The sequence below is a fragment of the Lipomyces doorenjongii genome (assembly GCF_038497915.1).
Source record: "Lipomyces doorenjongii strain NRRL Y-27504 unplaced genomic scaffold V1508scaffold_81, whole genome shotgun sequence".
NCBI lineage: Eukaryota > Fungi > Ascomycota > Lipomycetes > Lipomycetales > Lipomycetaceae > Lipomyces > Lipomyces doorenjongii.
The window spans coordinates 21048-48945 of record NW_027118148.1 but is presented as its reverse complement, the minus strand read 5'-3'; the positions used below and the strand labels follow the sequence as shown (position 1 = coordinate 48945).

General features: G+C 46.8%; 10 protein-coding genes across 10 annotated transcripts; 5 read left to right on the top strand and 5 right to left on the bottom strand.

Moving 5' to 3' along the window:
- The first annotated feature begins 113 nt into the window (after positions 1–113).
- V1508DRAFT_425441 (fungal-specific transcription factor domain-containing protein) lies at positions 114–4037 on the top strand. Its single transcript, XM_066941435.1, has 8 exons — positions 114–377; positions 439–454; positions 516–551; positions 627–655; positions 713–751; positions 808–1788; positions 1847–1913; positions 1974–4037. Exons 1-8 carry the CDS (start codon positions 274–276, stop codon positions 3783–3785), a joined length of 3084 nt encoding a protein of 1027 aa, XP_066793194.1. The 5' UTR covers positions 114–273; the 3' UTR covers positions 3786–4037.
- Positions 4038–5333: 1296 nt separating this feature from the next.
- V1508DRAFT_425437 (uncharacterized protein) lies at positions 5334–7134 on the top strand. The gene is made up of 2 exons (XM_066941434.1): positions 5334–5747; positions 5835–7134. The coding sequence occupies exons 1-2, from the start codon at positions 5556–5558 to the stop codon at positions 6849–6851; spliced, it is 1209 nt and encodes a 402-aa protein (XP_066793193.1). The 5' UTR covers positions 5334–5555; the 3' UTR covers positions 6852–7134.
- On the bottom strand, positions 7068–8551 carry V1508DRAFT_425435 (uncharacterized protein). The gene is made up of 2 exons (XM_066941433.1): positions 8200–8551; positions 7068–8138 (listed from the first exon to the last, which is right to left on the bottom strand). Exons 1-2 carry the CDS (start codon positions 8280–8282, stop codon positions 7301–7303), a joined length of 921 nt encoding a protein of 306 aa, XP_066793192.1. The 5' UTR covers positions 8283–8551; the 3' UTR covers positions 7068–7300.
- A 163-nt stretch (positions 8552–8714) lies between these two features.
- Positions 8715–10921, bottom strand: V1508DRAFT_425433 (UEV domain-containing protein). Its single transcript, XM_066941432.1, has 3 exons — positions 10599–10921; positions 10438–10525; positions 8715–10387 (listed from the first exon to the last, which is right to left on the bottom strand). The coding sequence occupies exons 1-3, from the start codon at positions 10653–10655 to the stop codon at positions 8886–8888; spliced, it is 1647 nt and encodes a 548-aa protein (XP_066793191.1). The 5' UTR covers positions 10656–10921; the 3' UTR covers positions 8715–8885.
- A 470-nt stretch (positions 10922–11391) lies between these two features.
- V1508DRAFT_360451 (SAC3/GANP/Nin1/mts3/eIF-3 p25 family-domain-containing protein) lies at positions 11392–13079 on the top strand (the record flags this gene model as incomplete). The annotated part of the gene is made up of 4 exons (XM_066937144.1): positions 11392–11936; positions 11989–12121; positions 12206–12816; positions 12872–13079. 4 exons carry the CDS (start codon positions 11392–11394, stop codon positions 13077–13079), a joined length of 1497 nt encoding a protein of 498 aa, XP_066793190.1.
- A 2593-nt stretch (positions 13080–15672) lies between these two features.
- On the top strand, positions 15673–17353 carry V1508DRAFT_425426 (uncharacterized protein). Its single transcript, XM_066941431.1, has one exon. It carries the CDS (start codon positions 15683–15685, stop codon positions 16883–16885), a length of 1203 nt encoding a protein of 400 aa, XP_066793189.1. The 5' UTR covers positions 15673–15682; the 3' UTR covers positions 16886–17353.
- A 364-nt stretch (positions 17354–17717) lies between these two features.
- V1508DRAFT_392063 (BAR domain-containing protein) lies at positions 17718–19840 on the top strand. The gene is made up of 4 exons (XM_066937948.1): positions 17718–17918; positions 17984–18016; positions 18123–18237; positions 18299–19840. Exons 1-4 carry the CDS (start codon positions 17883–17885, stop codon positions 19528–19530), a joined length of 1416 nt encoding a protein of 471 aa, XP_066793188.1. The 5' UTR covers positions 17718–17882; the 3' UTR covers positions 19531–19840.
- A 572-nt stretch (positions 19841–20412) lies between these two features.
- Positions 20413–23090, bottom strand: V1508DRAFT_435047 (uncharacterized protein; the record flags this gene model as incomplete). Its single annotated transcript, XM_066942053.1, has 2 exons — positions 20413–22457; positions 22520–23090. The coding sequence occupies 2 exons, from the start codon at positions 23088–23090 to the stop codon at positions 20413–20415; spliced, it is 2616 nt and encodes an 871-aa protein (XP_066793187.1).
- A 741-nt stretch (positions 23091–23831) lies between these two features.
- Positions 23832–25983, bottom strand: V1508DRAFT_425418 (exocyst complex component Sec10-domain-containing protein). Its single transcript, XM_066941430.1, has 8 exons — positions 25914–25983; positions 25747–25846; positions 25611–25689; positions 25396–25559; positions 24957–25337; positions 24598–24900; positions 24258–24545; positions 23832–24200 (listed from the first exon to the last, which is right to left on the bottom strand). The coding sequence occupies exons 2-8, from the start codon at positions 25807–25809 to the stop codon at positions 24102–24104; spliced, it is 1377 nt and encodes a 458-aa protein (XP_066793186.1). The 5' UTR covers positions 25810–25846; positions 25914–25983; the 3' UTR covers positions 23832–24101.
- A 42-nt stretch (positions 25984–26025) lies between these two features.
- Positions 26026–27865, bottom strand: V1508DRAFT_425416 (pseudouridine synthase). The gene is made up of 3 exons (XM_066941429.1): positions 27133–27865; positions 26923–27077; positions 26026–26861 (listed from the first exon to the last, which is right to left on the bottom strand). The coding sequence occupies exons 1-3, from the start codon at positions 27595–27597 to the stop codon at positions 26144–26146; spliced, it is 1338 nt and encodes a 445-aa protein (XP_066793185.1). The 5' UTR covers positions 27598–27865; the 3' UTR covers positions 26026–26143.
- Positions 27866–27898: the final 33 nt, after the last annotated feature.

Below are 27898 nucleotides of genomic sequence, written 5' to 3'. Positions count from 1 at the left end.
GGGATAGAGAAATTCAAATGGCGGCTAGGGTTAGGGCCTATGTTTGGGCGGCTGAGCAGCGTTCGAGAACGCGGCGCCGAATTCTTCGATGGTCAGCGATCGCCAGCGTCGGTCGCGTTGCATGTGAATCCGTTCAGGTCCGGTCATCTGTTCCCAAGTTTGTCAGACGTCTGCATTCGCCAAACCGTCCCGATTCCGCCATTCCGACTGTTTCTATATATCTTACTCCGTAACACATAGACTGCTACAACCTCATAGCTCTATGTGCCCCTAATGGCCGACGACTCGAGCCAAGAGGAGTCGTCTTCGAACCAGAATCAGACGGGCAAGCAACATGTCAGTTACCGTCGTGCTCGGGCGTCTCGCGCCTGTGAAGTGTAAGTTGTGCCTTCATTGATTCGCAAGAATCATTGTGCTAATATTCTAATGCTCTTATAGGTGCCACTCACGAAAGGTAGGACTCTGTGGGAATATGTTCCTGTTGGAGTATGTCAGGATTTGACGCAATTTCATAGGTTCGATGCGATGTTACGAATCGCATGCCATGCACTGTAAGTTAGGCGTCGTTGTGTTGTTCTTGTTGTTGCTCTGGTTTCTATCGAGCTTCGAACGCTAACCAAAAGCAGAACTGTGTAGCGTTTGGATGCGAGTGCAAGTATGAGCGATACAGTGGTTGATGTTGTTAGAAATGTACTCACTGTGGTGACTATAGAATACCAGACGCCCGACGACGGAAGGCGTCAGACAAAAGGTCAGTTCTATCGATACTGGCTGCTCACTTGTACAACCTGACTAAGTTTGGACTAGACTCAAAAGAAAGACATCTGAGCTGGACACTTCAATGCGAGCCTCGCCAATCACTTCCACAACGGGAGACTCCAACCATGGAAACAATGCCTTCCGGGATGGTAATAATCGTAGTGATCACAACGATTACGATGAAGAAGAAGATAGCCAGTCTGGGGAGGATGGTGACGATGAAGATGATGATGACGAACAAAGCCACGACAGCCGGCCTCGGAAGAATAGAAAAATGGACACAAGCAGTGAACCGGAGCCACATAGATCAGCAGTAATGGGAACAAAGATTGGCGGGCTTGCTGCTGCTACTTCTGCTATACCTAACCAGACAATGACAGACACCGCCGATGCTTGGGTTCGAATGCTGTCAAATACCGCCGTTGGTAATAATCCGGTTCGAAGATCTGGCCGAGTTGCTTATTTAGGGTCGTCATCCAATGTGAGTCTGCTGGTACAGTCCAAAGCTGGCGATACGGAAGTCTGTCATTATCCGTTGCCAGACGAGCTACGAGTGGGGTCAGCGCGTTTAAATGAATTAGATCCAGAAGAGATCGAAATGCTAAATCGGCGAGGAGCATTTTTGCTACCTCCCAGAGACATCTGCGATGAATTAGTGGAGTGCTTCTTCACTACAATTCATCCTATTGTACCCATGATCAACCGGACTCAGTTCATGCGGCGCTATAATGATCCCAAAAACCCGCCATCTCTCTTGTTATTGCAGTCGATTTTACTTGCTGGTACTCGTGTTTGTCGCAACCCTGCCCTGATGGATCAAAATGGCTCCGCCGATCTAGCTAGTCTAACTCTATACAAGAGGGCCAAGGCTCTATACGATGCCAACTATGAGGATGATCGAATATCAATTGTACAGTCTTTGGTGCTGCTTGGATGGTGGTGGGAGGGTCCAGAGGACGTGACGAAGAATGTATTTTATTGGACCAGGGTAGCTCTCTGTGTCGCCCAGGGTTTTGGTTTGCACAGAAGGTATGCACGATTCGGTTACTTCAGAGTATTTTATGTACAGCGGCTAATAGAAATTCAGCGTTGAGAACTCGCAACTGAGCGTCGTCGACAAACGATTGTGGAAGCGGCTGTGGTGGGTTCTATTCGTACGTATTTTTTTTATTCTTTATTCTGGACAGGAGTTTCAAAAGTCTAACACAAGTCAGAGTCGTGACCGAAACGTTGCCATTGCATTGGGTCGACCGGTGCTGATCAATATCGAAGATACTGACGTTCCTATGCTTACCGAGGAAGATTTCATTGAAGAAGAGGGACCTGGTCCATACGAATATCCGCCAAATCGACTTCGTGTTCAGTATTTCATCCAGTCCCTCAAGTTATCGGAAATTATGGGTCTAGTCCTTCGTCAGCAGTTTTCAGTCGCTTCAGAAAACTCACGAATCGCGAATCGTGGTCCAGATATTACACATTCGGACATGGCGTTAGGTGCTTGGATGAATAATTTGCCTGCCGAACTTCGGTACAACGTTAATGACCGTTCCACCCATGACTTTTTCAACGCTCTGCTGCATCTGCAGTATTATACGATTCTTTGTTTACTTCACCGAACCAATATGTCTCAGAGCAAGCTACAGCTTAACCAAGTGGGTAGCAGCTATCTTACTTCATATCCATCGCGAGGTATTGCATTTCAAGCTGCTCATATGATTGCGAAAATCACAGAAAATATGGCAGCAGCAGATGAACTGCGAAACGTGTCTGCTTTCACAGTATACACGTTGTTCTCGGCGATGATTATGTTCGTTTATCAAACCAAATCGCAGTCGCCGCAAGTTGTGGAAAGTGCTCAACGGGCAATGAAAGTTTGCATGGACGCTTTACAAGAAGTTGGCAAGTCGTGGATGGTGGGCCGCATGATCTTACGATTGTTTGAAAAGATCAATGAAAACAAACAAATGAAAGATCGCATTTTCAGAGCGGTAAATCCTCGGCCGCATCATGGACAGCGCTCAAGGCAATCACCGTCTGGCCAACAGGCCGCCTCGCAACGGTCGGTGCTGATGCCACAACAGAGCTATACTCTGCCATCGAGCGGTTCAGTGTCACTTTCTCCCAGCTCAGGTAAGCGGCAGCCTATAGATATTCCATTTGCGGCGCCAGTGGCACCATCCGCTCGGGTTGTACCGCCCGTCACCTACGAACGCACGTCATCTTTGCCATCAACTCCAGGCAATTCACCGTCGAGCAATCCGCAGCAATCGCATCCAGCTCCTCTGCAGCTGCCTGTACCTACGCCAGCGCAATCATCAGCGCCAGTTATGCATAGGATGGCAGCGCCGCCACCACCATCTAGAACTGAAAGTAACACTGGTTCGTATTTTCCACCTCAAGGACAGAGGCCAACTGCTCCGCCGACGCCATCATCGTTCCAGGCAAGCTTCTCCGTGCCGGGGACTCCGCCAGATTTTTTCCTTGTTACGCATTCGCCTCCAATTTCGCAATCATTCTTTGAAAACTTCCAACCTTCGCAATTGTTTCCTGAAGATCAGGTAAATGCACTTCAGGCACAGGAGCAACGACAGCAGCAGAATGCGCAACAACGATTCCCGGCGGGCCAGTTCCCAGTGAAGTCAAGCGGACCGGAACAATGGCAAACCACCGCAGCTGTGTCAGTTTCGACCCAGCCCGACGTGGCGGCCCCGGTATGGAAATCGCAGGTTGCGAATGGATTTCCTGACTTTTTTGCAGACGTGGACTTTGATCAAGGTACTCCGGATGACAGCAACGCCAGCAGCAGCTCAGGTTCAGTCGCCGGTGCCAACACTAGCGCACCAGGCGACCCCCAAGAGAATGGCGGTCCGTACGGAAACATTCAAGTTCCATATTCCGGATCTGCACCGAGTTCGCTAAATATTGGTGATTGGTATAATTATCTTGTAAAAAACGGTGCCAGTGAAGGGTTTAGTGAGGAGATGGCTGAGCTGGCACAGTCGAGTGGGCTTTCACTTCCATTTTAATACCAAAAAAAAATGTATGATTAGGGGGAGGCAAATAACTGAAATTGTACTTTATTCAGTGTATACTACAATGGTGTCTGTGAAGTTATGTTTAGTTCCTGGTTGTTGCTAATGATGCGATGTCAGCAAATGGCGAATACGTTGGTACCAATTTATTATTGTAACTGTCGGTGTAATTGTGGTATTAGTCTGATAATATATCAGTAAGTTTTCTGTTGAACAGATTGTAACAGTGTCTATGACAAATATAGGGTTCATTAATCTGCGAAAATCTATTAGCCTGTTGGTGGCACTGGAGAGAACGCATTCCTTGACAGACCCACGGATATAGACGACCAATTTGTAGCAATGATCTTCCTTATTCTGCCCCCTAAACCAAATCTCGGAATAGAGCAGAACTGCGTGTGTACATATGTACAGCGCGTGGCAATACAGATGTAAATACTTGTAGTGCAGGGTGGGACCAAACATGGAACAGTTTAGCTCCAGCTACGTAACAGACTGCGGAAGTCGTATTATTTGTGAAGCCAGCCAATTACTTGTGTCGGTAATTAGAATTTAGCGACCCGAATGCTCAACGTTAAATGGAATAAAGTTTAAGTTTACTTCGGAGACAAACTCTAATTTCAGAGAGGGCAAACAATCAAACACAATTTCGACCATGCCATCCGTTAGCCCAAATGATTAAGCGTAACGGCATTTACTGAAGTTAGAAATAAGGCATTGGTACGCATTGCCACAGCATTGACAGTTTACTAGAATTTTACTCAACACAGCCGTATATAGGCAGCTGAAGATTATTTGTTGAAGCGTAGCAACGACTAGGAAATCAGGAATAGTGCCACAGTCGTAACGCTGCACTCTGTCAAATGGCGGGTCGCATGCCTGTCGACCTAGTATTACGCGGACATTGAGTGGTTCAGCTGTCTGCCCGGCATAAAGCCCAGAAGTCTGTCTTATCAAACAACCTATGTTTGTAGTGAAAGTCCCGACACCTTGCATGCCACAGTCTCAAATGCCCAAACTTTTGTCTGCACTGGGATACGGTTCTATGAACTTCGGCATGAATCTTAATACGGGGTAGTGAGAGAATTCCCAAAAGTAAGCACCAAGGAGACCGAAATTTGCTGCATTGTTTCCATTGTGAAATTGGGATAAATTTTGTATATTGAGTAATACACCACTGATTGTTAGACATTTAATAAATAGGTAGCGTGTTTTTCTTTCCAAAATCTGGTAGCTACGCTCGTGACAATGATTTTGCTGGCACTATCTGACAAAGTGAATGCTTGGAATGTGATGCTACTGATACTTTTCGCTCAGACTGACTGCTCGAGAAGATGATCCTACATAGCATACACATAAGCACATAGTACTAAAACTAGCTTTGCCATGCATTATTTCCACTAATACCAATTAGTCATATGAACGCATGCGGGTACGTAGTACAAAATGTCTTCAAAATAGGTTCTCAAGTATACATCCCGAAACATTTAAGCATAGGTTAGTACTGACCTAATTATTAGGAGGCCAAACGCATCTTAGTCACAATCCAAAACATATAAATCATTAGTCGAGCCGCACACGTCGATGTCCCAATTCTTGCCAACATTCCGAAGCCGGCGGACCAAAACAAACACTCGCGTGAAACACCTCGGACAGTCCTCGACTTTGCAAACACTGTGGCCATTTTTGTGTCTCTGATCAAGTACTTACACAGGCTTAAAGTCGCTCTCTTTGGATTTGGACTTCGAAAAGGCACTGCCGACAATGGACGCGGACTTGACGTACACAATTACGTCATCGGTTTCATCGTTACGGCCGTTCCAGGTTCGCGTAGAGCAGCTGGACACCCGCGACACCCACAGTACCGCTGCGCGATTACCGTATGAGTGTCTATTGCAGATATTTACGTATCTAGAATTGGAATACCTTGGAATTTGCGCTCAAGTTTGTCGATCGGTAAGTGGTTCTGGGTCGCCGTGTTTATGCTGCACCAGCCTTTCGTTCGGTCCACAAGTTAACATAATCTCGTTACTCCTTATGTAGTGGAATCTAGCGGCATCGGATTACCATCTCTGGCAAAATTTAGATCTGTCTGGTGTTCTTCCTCGTCATTTGGGTGGGTCTGCCCAAACGTCATTCTGTCATTCCCAAATGCAGAAGCATAGCAAGAAAGTCGTTGTACAGAACCCGTACTACCTCGCAGAATCTGACATTACGTCTCTGTTGCTAACGCTGGGGCGAGTATCTGTCCGTGGTGAACAGTTCACCTCAGACAACGACACTTCACAAGAGTCACCGCTGGAAGTTCTTAAAATAGAGAATTATCCAAAACTCAACTGCAGTGCTCTCAGCATGAGCCTATCTAACGATGCCTTGTTGACGTATAATATCCGCACACTCTCGTTTCACGGTACACATATAAGTCCATCGGCGATCGGTGCAATATGCAGCTCCCCAAGTCTCCGAGCTAAGCTCAAGGATTTAGACTTAGCATTCTCGTCATTGAAGAGTGATGCAGTCTATATGATAGCGGATAACCTGGAGAACTTAGATAGATTGTCACTATCTGGGAACCTTGCTGTGTGCGGTGATGCAGTCGAATACTTGCTTATGCGTCTCGGTCACACGATTACGAACCTGGACTTGCGATTCATCTGGGGTTTGGAAGCATCATGGTTTATCGACTATTTCAGAACCTCGAGGCATGGTGTCAAATTATTGGATATTCGTGGGTGTGAGCATTTCAGCAAACGGAATATTAGGGATATGCTCGCTGTGTCGCCTGGTACGAACGTCTTGAATTCCGTTGTTTTGGAAGACGACAGCGTGGAGGGATATCGACAGTTTGTGCAGCTCCTGGCCTCAGCTTCTACTGTTGATGATGCTGTGGATGCACCGCCGAGTGCGCCTGTTAATATCACGAAATCTTGGAAACTTGAGCAAATTGGAGGTATCATGGACAGCACCTTTGGTTCGTATGAAAGCAGTAATAGTGAAAGTTCAAGCTCGGTCTCAGTGGCAAGCGAAGATGCGGAAGATGATTTTGGCGCATTCTATTGAAGATCTGTGTACATTATTACCATATATTGTGTTATTTTGGGGCACATGATGAGAAGTTCCTGCATTGCTTTAGGAGCGTGTATATTAATTGTACGATATTTGGGAATGGCTTTGATGGATAGTTGAAATGACCGCGCGCGCCAGGAGTAGTTTGGGCAGTAATTTTGTGCATCAGCGTGGATTTTGAGGGAGCTGCATTTCTATTTCTTAATATAGGCATTGTTGGTGGTTAGGCTCGAAATTATACTAAGTTGGATTTAATCTCGATGATATTACCATGGCATTATAATTCAAACTTAAGACGAAGAAAGTTGCATCCAGTGATATGTTAAGCCAAAAATAATACCAACAAATACGCCGCCGTATATAATACGTCCAAGCACGCTCTACCTTTACGATGCAACGCCAAAAACCATGATTCCAGCCAACCACGCATCTATGATGATGCACTAATGTAATAAATTAGGCATAACTAGGCCCTTGACGACAGCTAATGTGTCGCCATCCTTAACCTTACAAGATTCGAGCTTCTCGGAAAACTGTAAAACCCGACCACCTTCAACGTGGTATATCCTAAGTCTGTCCTTATCATCGTTCTTGGAATTATTCTGGTTCGATATTTGAAGACGTTGCGCTGATTTGTCGAGAATTCTACCAATGGAGTAATCTCGTCCAAAATACATTTCCACCCGAGGCTGCTTAGAAGAATCTGGAATATTGCTTTCCACAAAGACATACACTCGATTGGCCGGCTGGACATGCGCGTCTCCTTTCGCATTCTGCTTCAGCGCTGCTATCTCCCTCGCTCTGATAACGATCGAGGACTCCGCCTTTGGTTTTGACTTGAAAAATGACGGAATAACGGACGATGTCGCGTTATCCGACGTACTCGATGTAGCCGACGAGCCACCGCTCACATGACCGCTACCCTTGGCCTGCTGCTTCTGCTTCCATTCCGCAAATTTCGCCAATGCTGTCTTTTGGGTAGTTATCACAGGTAGTTTCGGAGCGCCTGGACAAGAATGATTCAAACGATGCTTTAAGCATGTCAAGTTCTTGCAGGCGGGGCATTTCGTGGCGGGTGACAGTGGTGTATTAATCGTCGTCGTACAGTCTTTAGTGTAGCATTTTTGTGGCACTTCAGAACTGCGTAGGCGTTGACCCGATGCTGACGAAGCAGGGGACTGCCCCGGTAATTTCGGTGTCTTCTTGAGCCCGGAACAGCTGTGGGACGACGGTTGGCGATGGTCTAGACAATACTTCGATTCGCAAGCAGGACATCGGAATCTATTAGGTCAGTTAGACATCGATTTAAGAAATGTCGTAGCTGGCACTTTAGGGAACTCACGGTAGGAAATCAAGCTTATGGCATCCAGAGAACGCGCAGTGTTCACCGACGTTAAGAAGGCCTTCGTGGCTAGTAGCTGCCATTTTGCTAAATGACTGACAAAATCTATTCGTCTAGGAAGCGTAAAATCTTCGATATGGCTAGATCCCGAGATCTGTGTAATTACGATTTATGAAGCCAGTGGGCCGGTTGACTAGGAAAAGCTGCTAGATATAGCCGTCGAGACAAACGACCACGTAAACAGTATTACTCAGCACAAAATAAACGCCTATATGACGGCCGCAGTTGCAACTGAATTTGGTAATGTGAGAAATTGCCAGTAGTTGCGAGATGTTTTATCCAGAAGTCCCGCGCTGAATGGACGTTACGAAACGAAGTGGTCATCGCTGACCGAAGCGATCGGGTCAGCAACTAGGGCACTAGAATGTTCGAGGGCCTTTCGAAGAAGAGCCGCAGGTCAGAGGTATAGGTGTCACTGGTGCGGCTCGGGTCAGAATCTACGAATCAAAATCCTTGTATATCTTCTGGGAGAGAGACTATCTGAATATCCTAACGTAAGAAGTATAAATTGCATCAAATGCATTCCAAGACCAAACAACTATTAATCATATCAAGTATGAAAACCGCCCAAAACATGCACATGCATGAAATTCGACTCTTTACCTATCAATATTTCATTCACCGCTTTACCTTTGCGATAACCCCGTATCCAGTGCAATCTTTCTCACTAATGCTCGCTTCATGAACTGTTCGCGAGCGAGGGTTCGTGCATGTTTTAAGAAGTCATCTAGAGAGATTCTCTCGCGATCCAAAGCTTTACCCAGTACGTAAATTGTGTCCTCAATAGCCAGATCGTCGGCTGCAAGTTCGTATAGCTGATTAAACACGACTGCTTCGGCGCAAACTATTTCATCGACGCTAACTTCCCCGCGCTGGCTGGCTTCAATGATAGCATCTTCGGCCTGTCTAATTTTGTCTTTCAATATGGCCTTATTCCGGGAACAAGCCTCGGATACCCTAGTCAATTCTGACTGCTCACTTGCAAGGTTGGCCTCGGTGCGTCTCAGCATATCAAGTGTGTTGCGTAAATGATCGGCTTGCTGTTGCAGTTTCGGCTGAGCCTCGGTGGCTTTCTTCTGAAGTACGGCGGCGATGTCATTCAATAGCCGCTTTTGTTCAGGGTGAGGAGGGAGCGCAGGGGCCGATTGATTTGACAACGATGGCACCGTAGGTGGTGATTCATCTATTATGTCGCGCGGAGGGATCGACGTCAAAGGTTGCCCTGCAGGATATGACAACGATGGGAGTGAATAACCATTTGCATGGCTAGGTGTTTGTGGAGGATATACTGCCGGCTGCTGTAAATGTGGTGTCTGAGGAACAGACGGCGTCGGATGTTGCACTTGCTGGTTCGGTAGTTGTGGTAGGTGAGGAACAGGCGGCGTAGGATGTTGCACTTGCTGGTTCGGCAGTTGTGGTAGGTGAGGAACAGGCGCCGGTCCAGATGGTTGCTGATATTGAGGAACAGGTGGAGTCGGATGTTGTACTTGTTGATGCGGTAGTTGTGGTAGGTGAGAAACAGGCGCCGGTCCAGAAGGTTGTTGATATTGAGGAGAGTACGATGGTGGCTGTTGCTGGGAGAAGTTCAAGGCAGTAGGAGCGTACGCTGGCGCTTGAGAGTGGTTAGGGGCAGTGTTATATGAAGGCGCTGCAGTACCGAATGAAATTAAATTATCGTCGTGGACTGCAGCATGACGTGCAGTATGCGGTCCTGGAGAAAAGGGGTTTCTATGTTGTGTTGCCACAGAGGGTTGTGAAAATTGCTGAAGTGGTTGAGACGGTTGTGTTGATGGCAACGTCAGCTGCTGTTGCTGCGGTTTGCCATACACAGGGGGTTCTTTCCCAAATATATCACATAGTACTGCGCACAATCCTAATATGTTCGTCTGTGGGTCTGTCCCATTCCAGTATGAAATATATGGATGATACACTCGTCCGTTAGTGTCGACATGGTTTCCTGGTCGGAGGCTCATAGCAGCTGTCGGTGTTACAAATGCGAATGGAGCGACATATGGATATTCGTGACTGATCCAAATGGAAACTGGGATATTATAAACTGCCGATCGAAACGTTGTCGGCACAGTTCCATGAAGATTAAGTAGAAGCTCAGATTGACCGTTCTCGTAAGCTAAACAATTAATATCTTTGTGTCTTGACTGCTCACAAAGATCGACTTACTATATACATTCGTGCGCGGTGCCAAAGATGGATATGATTGTAACACACTAGCGACGTCTGAATAAGTCCGATTGACATCGCGGTATTCCTGTTGGTCCATATTACTTAGCATAATGATGATTACAACTACCTAAGTCCTTAACAGAAAACAAAATACTCACCTGTAGTAGCACCCGGTGAAGCCATTCTAGCGTCTGCTGGGTTAATGGTCTTGCCATTGTCCTTTCAGTATTCCCTGAGTCCTAAAGAAGAGGGGCCAGAGAGTGGATGGCTCACGAGAATCACTATCGCTCTGACCGAGAATAACTGACACGCCGCTAATTGCGATCTTAGACCTTTCAAACGAAATTAAGATAAACTTTTAACGACCAGCGATAAATAAAAGTTCCACTGCGACTATTTCCGAAATAGGACTATCATATATGTGATTAAGTTACTCTCTTTGATAAGGCAGAGCGTGCATAGCCAAATGCAATTACAGCACAGCCACTGGTTCGCCATACAGCACTCGCCACAAGGAGTGACCCATACGGTACGAAACACTCACATTTTGATAGCGCACGATTGATTCTATTGTAACAAAATTACGGAAATAAGCCCGTTGAGCGCAGCTAAAATAACTGTTTAACGCCACATTTGTAACGTTTGACTGTACTTTTAATTTCTGGCACAGCCTATCTATATAGTTAGTTGGTATTTGCTACAGTGCAACTTGACAGAAAACGGAACTTAATGGCCTTGCCACCCCGGAAAATTAAGCTAGCGCCAGAGGGATCCAGCAATTGTACGTGTTCAACGTTGTATTCACTCCGTGAAATTATTTCTCACAATATGTATCTTCTAGACAAAGGTGCTTATTCGGTGGTAGAAGTAAGCAAATCAATATCCAGCAAACCGAATAGTTCATCAACGAAAGCGACAAAAGCGAGCAGTAGCAGCACAAAGCAAGCCCCTATGACTCTTTCGTCCAAAACGTCCAAAACCACGTCGTCAAGTGCACAAAACTCTCCAGCCAACGGGAATCCAGCAGTATGGCCGGACTCACTGAAGGCATATGTTGGCAGATGCTTCGCGTCTGTAGGTCCATCACAGCGCGGCGCGATGGAGAAGAATTTGAAGAAGGTTATCACGTCTGCGATCGAGTCCACAAGTCTGTGGGCTATTGATTGGGACACAAGAGAACTGCCGTTGGACGGGATTAGGGCAGTAGATGATGGAGAGGACATGATGGAGAAATTGAAAACCGATGCAAAGAAGAGAGCTGATGCGAAGTCAGATAGTGCTACTGGCACTGTTGCCGTTGGTGCCATACGTACTTCTCCACCTCTGCCATCCTCATATAAGGCCGCATCTATCACTTTTACCAAGAGCGATCAGCAATACAGTACTACTAACGGACAGGCGTCATCATCAATTTCGAAAGCTACAAAACGGTCTGCGAAGTGGGACCAAAGGAGCGTAGAACCGGAGACTACTGAGGACTCTGCGAAGCGGAAAAAGTAATATCGGATTGCATGTCTCTTCAAGCGCTTTACTGACAAAGGCATCCAGGACTTCGATCTTTGCTGACACGAATTACCTCAATTCTAATGTTGAACAAGTACGAAAAGAGAAGCGATTACTGAGATTTGATTCACCGAGCGGCAATGAGAGTACGCCAACTCCTGTTGCAACTCCTGAATATGTGAGCGCGACCTTTGTGCAGGTTCGTTGTCATTGTTGAGTGTCTTCTTTCGGTATTATATTTCTTACGATTCTGTTCGCGTAGGATACCGAGCCAGAGATATTTGTTGGCCGATCCATGAAGCTGGAGAAGAAATATTTGCGATTAACGTCGGCACCCGACCCTGAGACTGTTCGACCACTTCATGTTTTACGCCAAACACTTGACCTTCTCAAAGAGAAATGGAAGAGCGAAAGGAATTACGCTTATATTTGCGATCAGTTCAAGTCAATGCGGCAAGATCTTACTGTTCAATTGATACAGAACGAATTTACTGTGAATGTTTATGAGATCCATGCGCGAATTGCACTGGAGAATGGTGATCTAGGAGAGTACAATCAATGTCAGACTCAGTTGCGCACCTTATATGCCATGAATATTGCAGGCCATCCAATTGAGTTTTTGGCATATCGGATATTGTATCTGTTACACACCCGAAATCGGAGTGACATGAATGACTTACTAATTGAACTAACTGACGAACAGAAAGCAGACGACTCAATTGCCCATGCCCTACAGGTCAGGGAAGCCATGACGGATCAGGACTATCATTCTTTGATGAGACTGTACCTTAGCGCACCCAATATGGGTGGCTACATTATGGATTCATTCATTGACAGGGAGAGGCATGCCGCTCTGGAGATAATTTGCAAAGCGTATGTATCGATTGGTTAATTATCAAGCATAGCACGTTTGCTTACGGTATTCTAGATTTCGGCCTGATGTTCCACTTCGATTTTTGACTGATGAGATTGGATTTGACAGCGATAAATCATGCTATGAATTTTTGGAAAAACATGCACTGAATCAATTCATTGATGAATCAAGTCTGCGATTGCGTGCGAAAGACGCTTATCCAACCGCTCAAAATAATCGTATGACGGCATTCAAAAAAATTGATATAAAAGGTCAGATTTAGACGGTACTGATATGATGTGATGCTGTACGTATTTTTGTACGTAGAATAAGGCGGTTAGAGCAGCATTGGGACTGTTGTTAGATGGAAGATTGTTGTTATCATGGATTGTTTATCTGGTGTTCCGGTTATCTCACGTTGCGGCAGCCTTGGTAACTTTTCGAAGTCATTCCTAGTCAATAATAGAGTCATAACTGTTACTTGAGTCTAATAACGTTCGTATAGCGACGACTGAGTTTACTTAAATCATAACGTTCATAATGCCCGAAGGGGCTCTTCTGTTCTGGGGCCGAATTCGCGGAATTTAGATTAAATTTGCCGATAAGTGCTTTTGGCGCTTGCTGCGACTGAGTTTTTACCGGGAATATACAAGGGAGCAGGCGCTAAGCCTGTTTCGTCAGGAATGCATTAGCGTTAAGTACTTTATTGCCCTAACCCGGTACAATTTGTGCCTAGTTCCACAATCGCGATTGAAGACGACGCGTTCGCGGTCCGAAACTACCGACCTCACTAAATTCCTAGTCTACACTACATCTACAATTGGCGCTACTACAGCAACCGCCAACGGCTCATATGATTTATATGTAGGCATGGTACTGAATATCGACAATCAAGCTAGACATCATGTAAAAAGGTACGCAATCCATCACAATTTGCAGTCAAAACGGTCGCGTCAGCAACAAAGAGAAAACTTACTCGTTTGCAAATGCGCCAATAAGTTCGACCCCGGAAAGGTTCCATTGGAGAAGGTGCCTTGGGCGACAATGGCTTAATCCGTCAAAAGGAAAGGCGAACGGTGCTCTGTGAATGCCCATTGCGGGCTCGCTTTAGAAGCAGCTTCACGATACGTGGATCATTGGTACACAGCTGACAGATGAGCATAAGGAGCATCAACTTGAGACACTAATTCCTTTACTTATCCTGAAAATCGACAGTTGACGACTACAGCCACAGAAGTGATGATGTCAAATCGCACCTACGATTATACGAGGGCCAGTGGATAATTCATTCAGAAGCTCCAGGAAAATTTGTGTAAACAGTACGTGACGTGAGATTGGCGCCTGAACAGGCACTAAATGCTTTACTCTTTTGCTATCCTAAGACGTCCAAGCAGAGCGCATATATTTTAGATAAATGGTAATTATTGATGCAACATATAAAACGACCAGATTCGGCTTACCTCTAGTCAACATTGTCAACGTTGACTCTTGATTGTCACTGTATAATGGGCAGATGTCGGGTTAGGGCAAAAATGTACTTAACGCTAATGCATGCCTGACGAAACAGGCTTAGCGCGTGAGCCGTCCATAATTCGCTTTTTACCCGGATTTATTTCTCCCGCCCAACTCAAACCCAGGACAATAACGCACCCAATTTACTTTGGTGAGGGAACCAAAGAAAGGGTCCGTTTCTCTCTCTCCTTAGCTGGCATATGCGACGGCACGGCAACCAAAAGTCTCTTTTGTTTACAAATTTTTACGTATTGGTTCGGGCTCACTACCAAAGATACGAGCGTATATAAATGATAAAGGTTAGTCGGCTTGCCATTATTGTGGGTGCGTGGTATATATTCTGGAACATCGCGTGCAACAAGGGGTTCCTAGCCGATGGTGCGATGAGAAAAGCAAAGAGCTAGTAGCCCGGTTGTTCAAAAGAAATAGCGCTGCTGCTGCGATGATGGGTTGAATTCAAACGCTGGTCTAAAGGGCGATCTATGTGTCTAGTCGTAGGTTAACGTGATTTAGGGACTACGTCGCTCGTTGAAGGGCGAAAGGAATACGACGTCGTTGACGTCGAACTCTCACCATTCCATAACCCAGAAGTCGCCGCTGACCATTCTGCCGCCAAAAAAGGTCTGTTAATATTGAGTGTTCTGGCTAGTATTAGGGATCAGTGATTGCTGATAGGTGAGGATACAACAGGTCATCAGGGCACTTTACGACTACAATGCCTCCGCCCCAGGGGAACTTTCGTTCAGCAAAGGCGATTTCTTTCACGTGATAGGGAACGAAAATGATTTGAATTGGTACGAGGCCTGTAATCCGTCAACAAGTACGCGGGGAATGGTTCCAGTCACATATTTTCAGGTTTTAGGGAGAAATGAGAGAGAAAGTGTTGACAGCAGTACCGGCGCCGGGAACAAGAGCTCCGGAATTTCAGAATATTCCTCATCGCCCGCGGTTCATAGTCCAAGTAATCGACGATCATCTGGCGTTTTGTCGTCAGCATCATCAACTTCCTCTGGAAAAAGGCAGTACACGCCATTATATGGCGTCGTGCAGTATAACTTTGAGGCCGAACGCCCAGATGAACTGGAAGCATATGAAGGTGATGCTGTGATTGTTGTGGCTCAGTCAAACCATGAGTGGTTCGTGGCTAAGCCAATCGGGCGGCTGGGAGGACCAGGACTAATACCGATTTCATATGTTGAGATACGGGACATGACGACCGGAAAGCCGGTCGTAAACATCGAGGAGACGATTGCTAAAGCTGGCGTTCCGCGGGTAGAGGAATGGAAGAAGCGCACCGCGGAGTATAAAGCGAGCAGTATTCCATTAGGAAAATTTGAAGACGATGTTTCACTGCCATTTACCAAGTTTCAGCAAATGTCGCTATCTCAGCAGGGTCATCAGCCACAGCAGCAACTTCCACCATCCTATCAACAACAACAGCAACAACAAGAACAACAAGAACGACAACAGCAACAGCAACAGCAGCAGTATGTGGGAGACCAAGCATATAACTCGTATCTGAGTGGGCAGTTTAGTGATCGTTTGTCAGAACAGCCTTCGGAAACTTATGAACCAGCAGTAATTAGCGCGATCGTTGATCGCTTTTCGTTCGATAATAATAGATACTGGTATCTGCTAATTGCAGAAATGGAGGATGGCACATATCGAAACTTATGCAGATACTATGAAGACTTCTATGATTTTCAGATAAGGCTCCTGGACGAGTATCCGGACGAGGCTGGACGGACAGGTAGACAGCGAATACTACCATTCATCCCGGGGCCAGTAACGTTTGTGAACGACTCAATATCAAGCCAACGACGGGTAAATCTCGATGAATACGTTCAGAAATTGATTGCATTGCCACCATATATTTCGCGAAGTTCTTTAGTGAAGGGCCTGTTTGCGCTTCGAGCAGGAGATGTGGAGTCGCAGCACGCGGGGTCTTCTCTTCCGCAGCCATACCACCGAGATTCGAGACCGATAGCTAACTCTGGCCAAAGCACCCAGCGAATAAACACGGTCTACTCGTCGTCTACAGTAGATCAGGCAAGTGCGAGAACTTCACGTTCACTACAACAGCAGTCAATGGACCGATTACGATCAGCAAGCTCAACCCAGCTCGCTAATGCGCGGTATGGGTCTACAGGTCGATCGTCTAATGTATCAGATTACTCGTCGTCAACAACCAATAGCGCAGATGTGAGAGGGAGTTTCGGTACGAGCAATACGAGTAGTATACATGGGACCCCGCGTGATGCTGAAATGGAGCGAAATCCAAGCGCTGTGAGCGAGTCGACAATGAGCTCGTTAAATGGACGGTCTTCTTCTAGAGCACACCAATCCGGGCAGCTAAAAATAAAGGTATTCTATCAAGAGGATCTAATCGCGATCAGGGTTCCAGTCGACATCGAGTACTCGCAGCTAGAAAATAAGCTGCATGAGCGATTAGGTTCGTCGAATTTAACTTTTTATTTCCAAGACGAGCAAAATGGCCAGCACTATCTTCTTAGAAGCAACGAGGATCTGGCTGCGGCTGTCGGCAATAGCTCAAAGTTGGTTCTTTACGCTCAATAGTTGGTTAAATTAAGGGCAGTCGGTATGCCTTTCTCTTTAGAGTTCAATGTTATTGCTTTGGGGTATCTGGGCTGATTTGATTTGGGCTCTCTAAATTTTTTGTCTCTCTTGCGAGAAATATTTCAATGTTGTATAATATCGATGCGTTGGCGCATTTGTGTGCTGCTTCATGCTGAAAGAAGATTGGCTGTTTGGTTTGGCATCGCATGGGATCATCGTTTGTTTGTTTCGTGTTAATTGTATAATGTGCCATACGTATTACTTTGCTTGCAATAGTCGTGTTTTAATTGCAGTATATATGAATTTATTGATGGTTTAATATTGCGTTTGTATGCATACGATATTGCTCAATTGGTGTTACTTTCGCTCTTCAGTTGTTTACATGTCAACACAGGAACATTTTTCGGTCTGGTCGAGAGGTGCCTTCGGTCTGGTAGATAGCTGGCCTCGATAATTGAGAAATTTGAGATATTATATGCTCTACGAGCGTTTATGATAGATCGTATTTAGTGCTTTACTCTACGATGAGTACTCCTCGCCCAGTTGCATCATCAATTGGCGGGAATTGAGAGTTACTAACGTCAATATAAGATTCCAAGACGATGACGCAAGACCCAGGCACCGCCTCATCATCAGCGTGCCGGATGTCAAGTCACGAGCTAGCTTGTCCTTACCCGGCCGGAGAAGCTGCCTCAAGTGCCAGCCAAAGAGAGGCAGTTAGTTGGGCGCCCGCGGTTCGTCGTCTTCAGGGTAATTCGTTTTGCTGCGGCCGGGGGGAAACTCAGCCCACGCCCAACTATGAAACTTATGAACTTTAAGCACACACTGTGCACTGTGTCAGCGGCCTTTCACACGACCCTTCTGCCTTATAGCCTTTCTCGCCGGCATTCCATATAAAACCTTTCGAATGACACACATCTGATGTACTTGCATTGGTGTGAATATTGATTGTTGACGACATATCGTGATACAGAACTGGATTTACAATAATCAAAGAATGTCCTGGAAGGGAATCCAAAAGTCCGTCGTTCGGGTATGTCGGTTGTGTAGTGGTTGATCAATAACTTCAATGACGGCTAACTCTCGTTAATGGAACAGGCACCGCAGAGTCTACGACAGAAATTCAATATTGTGAGTAACCTAACGATCTGATTGGTGTCTCACGACTTGTCGAGGGATATATGAGAGCTGCTGCCAAGGGCTGCGGATTTGAACGCAACTAACCATTCGGAAATAGGGCGAACAAACGAAGGATGCTGTTTTCATTGATGCCGAGCGACGATTTAAGGAGCTAGAAGTTGAGACTAAGAAGCTTCACGACGAATCCGGGAAGTATTTTGCGTCTATAAACTGTAAGTCTGCGTCAGGTCAATCAAGTCTGTAGGAGTAGTATTGCTGACAAGTTACGTACAGCCATGTTGACCCATCAAATTGAATTCTCCAAGGCTATAGAAGAGATTTACAATCCTATCAGTGGCCGTGCATCAGATCCCAATGCCGCTATACCCGAAGGAAACCCGGAAGGTATCAAGGCGTGCGAAATGTACCGGGAGATTGTCTCCGATCTCCAGACAACGTTGCAGCCCGAGTTGGAAATGTTGGATACGCGAATTGTCAAGCCAGCGGATGAGTTGCTTGAAATTGTGAGGCATATTCGAAAACTAGTCGTCAAACGTGCGCACAAACAACTTGATCTTGATCGACATGTAAACTCGCTCAAGAAATTGCAAGAGAAGAAAGAGAAAACTTTGAAAGATGAGAAAACGCTTTACAAGGTTGAAAACGACGTCGAAATCGCGACACAGGAGTACAACTACTACAACGATCTTTTAAAGGATGATCTCCCAAAGTTATTCCAGCTTGAGACAGAGTTTATAAGACCGCTATTCCAATCTTTCTACTACATGCAGCTTAACATTTTCTACACTCTATACGAACGCATGAACGGAAACAACATTGCGTATTTCAACATGAGCTCTGATGTTGATATCGAGACAGCGTTTAACGCCAAACGTGGAAACATTCAGGAGCTTGCGGAACAGATTCCAATAACGCGTTTCAACTTGCAGCGATCAAAGAAGAAGCTCCCGGACCCGAGGTTTCGGAAACCTGGTGCCCCTGGTGCTCATTCGACTGGATCAGTACATTCCCCTGATGGCCCGGCACCCCCACCATATACGACTACGGGTTCACCTCAACCTGGATACGATGGATATCACACCTCGGAATATGATGGATATAGTCCAAACGCCGCTTACAGCCCCTCAACTGGGTATGCTTCCCCGGGTGGTGCGTCTTACAGCCCTCAGCCTGGCTACCAGCAACCCGCTGCTACTGGCCAGCAGGCCTATCAACCACCGGCTTATCCGCAGCCAGCTGATCAACAATACGCTGGTTATCCAGTAGAGAAGAAAGCTGCGCCACTGCCACCGTCGAAGCCGTCGGGACTGATGACCGCGCCAGGTGTAGAGTACTGTATCGCTCAGTTCGAGTATGTTGCCCAAGCTGAAGGCGATTTGAGTTTCAGTGCGGGCGATCGGATTGAAATTGTACAGCGAACTGCCGATCCGAATGGGTGGTGGACTGGCAGACTGAATGGCTATCAGGGTGTATTCCCCGGAAATTATGTTGCATTGGACGGCTAATTGACCGGAACCGCATCGTGGCGAAACTGTTACGTCTATTTTTGATTGCTTTTGTTATGTTCGCCAGTTTTTTTGTGTGGCGCAATGCATTTTAGTAGCGTTTGTTGTTGTTGTTAGATGTTGCAGGTGTTTACTTATGTAATTCTACTCCTAATCAGTTTCTTTGTGCGATATACGTGTGCCCTCGCTGTTTATGTTTTGTACTTTCTTGTGCTGTATTATGCATTGCACAAATCTTCTCTCTAAGTTTAATTATTGAAGAGCAAGTGTGCTTTAACATTGTATATTTGGAATATATAGTCGAACCCTTTTCGTGTTTGTGCGTACGAATATTCACAGTAGTCCACTATATTCGTATTCGTTGTGCGCAAATGAACCACAAGGCGCGCCGTGGCCGGCACAGCCCCTTCTAATATCCACTCGGCCTTTTGAATCCTGTGTATACCCACATAACTAACGGACCTAATAGTGGTTACCATCCTACACAATCTGGTACGAAACTTTACATCTTCGTTATCGTATCAATCCAAATTTTCAATTCAAAATGGCATAAGATCCAATATGGATCCAATACATGATACGAAACCCACCACAACATAAAGAATAGCAATAGAACAAAACGGTCCCATACAAATCCAATAAATCTGTAACGATAACCAGACCTTAATGCATACAAAAGGAATCCCTTACATCAAAGAGCAAATACTACATGGAGGACGAACTAAACTGTATAGAATAAAGTACATAGAAGACGACAAGCCAGGAAAGGCCTCGAGATTACATGAAAATACTATAGGAACACCAAAAATATAATATATACATATACAATACAACTTGCAGTACAACAGACATTTATTTCGTAATCAATGACGGTCGATCCTATCACTTCATCCACGGCCACCGGCCCGATTTGACTGCGTTCTCATCAATTGTTTCCTCCTCGACAGTGTGGCGCGAGAACGTACCTCCGTGATGATTTCGGAGGGTGTGCTTCATATGGTGGGTGCCATTGCGAGCGCGGGGGTCGTAGGAGGGCGAGTTAGTTGCATCACTGATTTGCAAACCGCCAGACCCCAGAGCCGGATTGGCGTTTAAATAGCTACCATCCACCGAGTAACGCCCAGGTGGATTTACTCCATGCACATCTGTCGAACTCAAACTCTGATGACTCGGCCGATAGAGCGAGCTGGCCGGCGACTCGGTCTCGCCGTCGCCGAGGGCACCTGGCCGAGCTGTGTCTTCTGGATGGTGCGGTGATGTAGGCAAAGGGAACCGATTCGCGTCGTAACGCGCCCTAGACACCGGTGGGGCTTTCCGCTGGAGTTTCTTCGGATGGGGGGCTGGCCCTGGGACTTGTTGGGTAACTGGCTTTCTCGTCACGGTGTGGACTTCGTTCTGATTTGTCGCGACGTGAGTATAGCCCGATTGCCCTGTTACTCGAGACACCATGTTGTTAAGGACTTTCTTGACGGAGACTCTACGCCGTAATGGCGATGCTGGGACAGGGTTAACTTCAATAGGCTTTGGTAACTTTGTTGGAGACGACTGTGCGTTTGGTACTTCGAGTGGCGTATCCGGCGGTGATGATTGCAAGACCGAATGCGACAGCGAGTCATTAGGAACAGCCGAATTGCCGACTACCCGGCCCGATAACTGCAATTGAGATTGATAAGGATGAGACCTGCCCGTCGCGGTATCGAAAGGTTGTGGTTCTACTTGTGAGAGCGACATATGACTCTGCCGCATTTGTGAATCATGCGACCCCAGGTTATAAGATCTCCTGGCAATGGAACCACGTTTGGGGACAATGACAAGCTCCTGTCCATAGTCCTCCACAGAGTCGAACGGTCTCTGGAACGGCTCCGGAGTATGTTGAATAGAGTGGGTTTCGTCACCATCATTAGTGGCAAATGCAGGACTGCTAAATGAAGTCGGCATCCGACTAGGTGAGGCAATCCCGCTAATTCGACCGCTGCGACTCCGGGAGACTCCGTACGCAGCCGCAGCGCCCGCAATAGCTGCCTCATCCATAACAATACTGTTCCGATTACTTTGGCTTCTTCGGGCCACCCATTGTGAGACCTTCGACGGCGCAGCGTCGGCAGCCCTTCTCGCAGCATCGAGATTAGCACCGACCAATGGAGTGGAAAATGTGCGCTTGACTGGAACAGTGTTTGACCGTCGTAATGTTTTCAGCATACCAGTGTGTTGTTCTGGATACTGTTGTTCCTGTAGATGTCGCTGGGAATGTTTGCAGTATTTTCCCCTGCTGTCCAAATCTCTTAGAAGAGCGATATTGGAGCCGGAACTTATCGCCCGCCGAGCAGTGGTCAAAAGAGAGTTCCGCGACTTTTCTTCGTATTTAATGACATCACCGTCATCTGGATGAGTATTGTCCAGATCAGCCATATTTCGAAATACCTTGAAATGCTCGATCATGAAAATTACGGCTTCTTGTGACGTGGTGTATTCTTCGGGTAATGTGTGATGTGTCGGATGAGAAAGAATGCACGGTTGGAAGATGGCGGCCAAATTTGCTGCAGGCATCATATTCTTTTTTGAGTTCTTTGCGAATAAGTGGAGCAAATCGAGGATGTAAAGCAATAACTGTCGATTCGCGGGTGGAAGTTGCTGTATTAGAGCATGTAATTTGACGATAACTTCGTTCATTTCGTGCTTCTTGAACTGCTTTGTTTGGGTGAGGGGATGGATGAACGGTGATCGAAAGCCGTCGTAGAACTCGAGCGGAATGATGGGCTCGGGAAGACCGTTGAGGTAGCGACGTAGTAAGCTTGCTGCGTCGTGGACAGTGTAGCCAGTCCAGTCGATATTATGTCCAAACTCTGGCCCAGTTGCAAATGTTCGCTGGATCTCGCGTACTCGTTTGACAGATCCGCTGACTCGAAAGATACCTTGGACATGTAGCGCTGAGGGAGTGTCAGTCCAAGCAGAACGAAAGTAATCAAAATAAAATAACAGAAGAACGAACCATTTTGCTCCAGAAAGAGTCCGCATGTGGCAACGACCATTGGTAGTGGACCGTATTTCACGAGTCTGCCAGAATTCATTCTTTCGACTGTCATGACGCGGACGTGAAGTGTACTTTCAAGTGGTTGGCCAAAGACATTCGGGTCTTGAAAATCATCCTGTAATTTTGGTACCGGTAAGCCAGAGCTGTCGTATGATAAGGCATCGCTGTTGGTGTTGCTTGCACTCGGTGATAGAGGGGCTACTATGCTAGGATCTTTCTTGGAACTCACGTTGGACCGAAATTTGACCCAGAGGGCCCTAAAGGCTTGTCTTGGCGGGGGGGACGGCGATGGCGGCGAATCGAGCGGCAAATCGCCAGCGAGGGTCTGCGTGGTGTCACTCATGGCAGAAGTAGTGGACGCACTGGTGGTTTCAGAGGAGCAGGCGGACAGGATCGATGTGATGGCTGTCGAGGAGACTGACTCGCGTGACGATCTCGCGACGGCGAGGAGATGGTCGTCGCACCAGATGCTGTCTGTAGCCGGCCACGGTGAAATGTCGATGGGGTAGTAAGAGTCTCTGAAGATCATTGTCAGCTAGAGGTATTGCTACAACACACAAGAGTGCGACGAGATATGAGTGCGAGTGCAAGGAGAATGCGGTAGCGAATGACAAAACCAAAGATAGAAACAGGCGACGGCGAAAGTGGTACGTACCGTTTACGTCACGATAGCAGGAGCGCAGGATCAGCAGATGCTTGCCCTTGAGAGTGAATGGGTGAGAGGCGCAGCTTGGCGGGCGACGCGGCGGATGCGGCGGCGGCGACAGAAGCAATAGAGGCAGGGCAGGTGCACGATCATGCAGTGGACGTGTAACGCCGGAGCAGATAAAGACGAGCAGAGAGGGAGACGCGTGGTCGCTAACACCTAGTCAGGCAGAGAGCAGCACCGATGAGATGAGTTGTGCATTGGCGATAGCGGTCGTGCGGGCGGTGGGGACAAATGTGTACGAGTGTACGCGACTGTGAATCCCAAAGGCTCCTTTTGTCTTGGAGTCATCCTTGCCGACCCCTAACTTTCGTGCCGACAATGCTACTTGTCCTGGGGCTAGGTCTAGGGTATTCTATAACATTTCATACCCAGGACAGTTAGCAGATCATGCTGCCCGAAATAGCAGAGGCGCACTCATTAGTCCAGCAGTCCCTGACTAAATCGCCGGCGGCAGGGGCCAGCACTTAGGTATCCAACCAGGGCCTTGGGTCCGATCTATTCCCTCCCACAGATACACTGACTAACAATGGAGTCAAGTAAAATGAATGTAAATATCTAATTGGACTATTCCATGCTCTATTACTCCGGTTCTGTCAGGCTATTGTCGTATGGACAGCAGTTGGTCGTTAAACAACTCCAGTCCATCATCGTAGGTAGGCTTACAGATAATATCCAACTAAGTGCCAGTGTACATATTTATAATATAAATACTCATGTTATCGAAATTGATTGATATTTACAAGACAACACATTCCAACACAACACGTGATACCGCTCTGCACGAACCCTCGCAGACGTAATTTCTTTAGCTTTGGCGGCGGTTTAGTTACCTTAGTTACCAGTGTTCTTATTCTTCGCCCATCGCTCTCTCCCTGTCACAGTTCCTAATTTATTCAGTAGCTTGTGATTCTTCGTCGTCTTCCGACTCAGCTACAATGACCGTTATTAATACACCCTATTTGCAACCACTAAAATACAATGACTTACATGATAATTATTAAAGGTCGCTAGCATCGCGCTACCCAGCTCCTGTAAGTTCCGTCTCTCGGTGTCAATGTACTGCCGGTTCTCAATGTACGGCACAAACAGGTCCTGCATATTCTGGTCGAGAAGCATCGATATGCCGCCACCGGTGTCTAAGTCCGGCTTGAGAATCGCTTTCAAATCTTCTACTAACGCGCCGATTTCTGAATGTGCGTTTTGCAGTGTACGGAGATAGGCTAGTGTTGAGATCGATTTCGCGTGCGAGAGGATTAGCTCTATTCGTTGTTGAATCTAGCACTTATCAGAATGCCACTCGTCACAACTAACAGGTCATTCTACTTACCGTCTGGGCGAAAAGCCGCTGCAGGAATACCCGGAGGACGCTGTCTGGATGAGGAAACACCCGCTTAATAATCAATGACTCCTTTTTCACCGTCGCACGAATCTCGTCCAGCAGTTCCTTCGTCGCCGTGTCGAATGGCGGATCTTCACAACTAGGATCACATAGTTGCTGCCACAAGTTGTCGTCCTCGATCACGGATTCGTGCAGTAACTTATCCTTCATAATAAAGAAATCATGCTGATTCACGAAAATCTGGATAACGCTCACACCACCATTAAACTCCGTCAATATGCCCGCCACGGCCTGCATCCTTAGTTAGCAAGGTATCCCTAGAATGTTGAGTAGGGAAAATAGAGTACCTTCATAGAATTCATATCGGCAGATCGATAGGCCTTATCAAACGTTTTTAACAACTCCCTCTCGACCATCTCCGCATACTTCTCAATATTCTCCCTCGCGACCGACGCGCGCGGAATATTGGTGATTTTCCGCGCGAACCGCAGCAACTGCCGCACAGTGATCGCACACTGTCGCTGATCTTCAAAACTTCCCGTACGCATGCTTTCGACGATGCTGGGATCGTTCTCGAGGAATGAGATGTAGCATTTGATTATGAACTGCGATGACGCGGCGCGGTTGCGTTGTCGAGATACGAGGTCCACCGCTTCCCCGAGCGATGTCGTCGTCGACGCTACTTCAGACACGAGAAGATCTAGATCGGAAAATTTATTTGCCAAGTCCTAATCGGTCCTGTTAGCATTTACGTCAAAAAACCAAAGCATAAATAGAGGAAATTACATGGCACTGTGCTTCTGTAGCCACGACCGTCCGTTGATGAGCCGCGTCGGCTTGTCGTGCGTCGTACTGGACCTTTTGCTCGCGACTGTTCAGTTCTGCGCTGATCCGGCCAAGTGCTTCTAACGAAGCTTCAAATGTTCGGATATACGGCTTTGGATTAATCGCTAAGCATGAAAGTTAGACCGGGATGGATCAAGAAAAAGGCGTGAACGTACCGGCGGTTCGGCCGTTGCTCTCTTGGATTGTGTGATCGGCGGTTAAGCCTTCGACAAATTCTTTAACTGTTATTTGTTTCTATAAATCCATCAGTATATTCTTCCAATGCCAGCCAACTCTTCTATGTACACTCACCAGGAATGTGTCGAGGGTGAGTAGTTCCCGCGTCTGCGGATCAAGGTCGTATAGTGTAGCCATAACCGCTCAGGTAGGTAGTGCCACTCCGTAAATGCTCCTTTGTTTCGTATTATTCACGGCCGATCAGGCTGCATGTCATACCAATTCCATGTATGTTCACGTACAGTATCTATGCGGATTTGTCGGCATGCAGTTACTTGGCTGTTGATGGGGGGCGGTTACTCTCCGTTGGAGTGTCAAAACTGAATTTGGACCGGACGTGTGGAATTCAGAATACCAACTTTAAAAGATATGCATGACCCGTCATAACTACACAATATACGATGCTCATAATTTATCTATTTACATCAAGTACTACCAACTAGTCATACATCTCTATATACAGAATCCAACTCTATTCTTTATACTCTGCCAGAGGACCATTCGTCATATAAAACTTCACCTTTGGCGCCCATTCGCTCAGGTCCTTCCCCTCAACATCATCTGCCGGAATGATATTCTTACCTACCTCCCAATCGCCTTGTCTCGTACGCGTTAGCTTGGCGACATGCGCTCGAGCTCCCATAGCGATAGCGATATCGTGGACTAGTGAGCGGATGTAAGTGCCGGACGAGACAGTTGCTCGGAAGGCGACGATTGGATGGGGTGCGGTAATCTCCGCCGCGGATAAATTTTGCTGCGCAGCAAGCTGGTCCGATTCTGGCTCACTAAATTTCGCAGCATGCTCTAAAAGTGCAAGCGCTTCGGTCGTCACAGTTGGTGGTTCTGTCACCTCGACGTCCGCTGGTTCAGCCCCAGGTGCCAACGACTCCCTTTCAGGAGCCGATTCGCTGCTACCCTTATCTCCAAGAGACTGCAGTTCCATCTCGGCATACTTATTGCCCAACTTCACTAATTCTTTCAGACCCGCGTCTCTGAACACCCTTTCTTGAAATTTCTCGTCTGTTGTAGCCTCCTTAGTCGGCAACATGAACTCGTGATCGTACAAAATGTCACCCATAACCTCGAGAGAGTGTATCGTAACTGGTCTAGGCGAGATATTTCGTGGCAGCGATTCGAGATTTCTTGCGTACTCGTATAATTTCGATCCGGCTATCTTCAACGCCGAATAGCTGCAAATTCCAGTTACAAAAATTCATTGGCACCAGAACGATATTTTGACTATATACGTACATTGGCGGTATCTGCTGGATTTCTCCTCGGAAATGCTGTAATACCTGCTCGATCATTTCCTTTGTGATGTCTGTCGTGGAGACACGATCGAGGACCGAACCTTCCGCATCATAAGTAGTAGTAGAACAGCCAAAATGCGCGATAACTTCATACGTCTAGAACCATCGTGAGCCTCCGCACCGTGCAATACGGGAATGCAAACACACGCACCTTCGAGCAATTCAAGTACTCTCCCAACCTCTTGGTCCCCTCATTCACGCCCAAGACCAAGACTCCATCCGCAGCAGGATCAAGCGTGCCACCATGTCCCATCTTCACCTTGGGCATCTTCCGCCGTTTTCGCTTCTGCCGCTCTTCGCGCGTCATATTGGTATTAATAAACTCCGGATCAGCTTCCATCCTCCGCTGTACCGTTTCCATGAAAGTTGCCGACGAGACGCCGGCTGGCTTGTGAACTGCAAAGGTACCTGACATTGATGGCGGCGCGGATCGTGGATTGTTGTTCATGTAGGGATCTATTGCGCGAGTCGGGGTGGACTGTGGGGTTCGCGGGTTAATCTTGAGCAGCAAGGGTGATTGGGTCGAACAAAATGGGGACGACTGGCGGATCGAGGGACGGGTTTGACGATGAAATATCGCGTTAGTTGGAAGTATTGGAAGGTTACGAAGTTGCATCACACACGAAGAGAATGGCGAGAGTAATTATGGACGTAGCCGTATCATGAACGCGATTCTGTATTCGAAGAAATTTGTAGGAATTGAGAGACCGGATTGATAGAAAACTTCGTTTAAGTTACAAATTTTTACCAAATCTCGGTTTTAAGCCGCACGAGTCTATCCACATTACTGGTCATCAGAATTTCCACAATATTGAACGAGAAGGTAAGCACGAGTTTCACTGTACCGTGGGAAATATGCCATGATACTTGGTCTCTCAATGTCGTGTATTGTAAATAATTAGTCCGGGTGCTAGAAC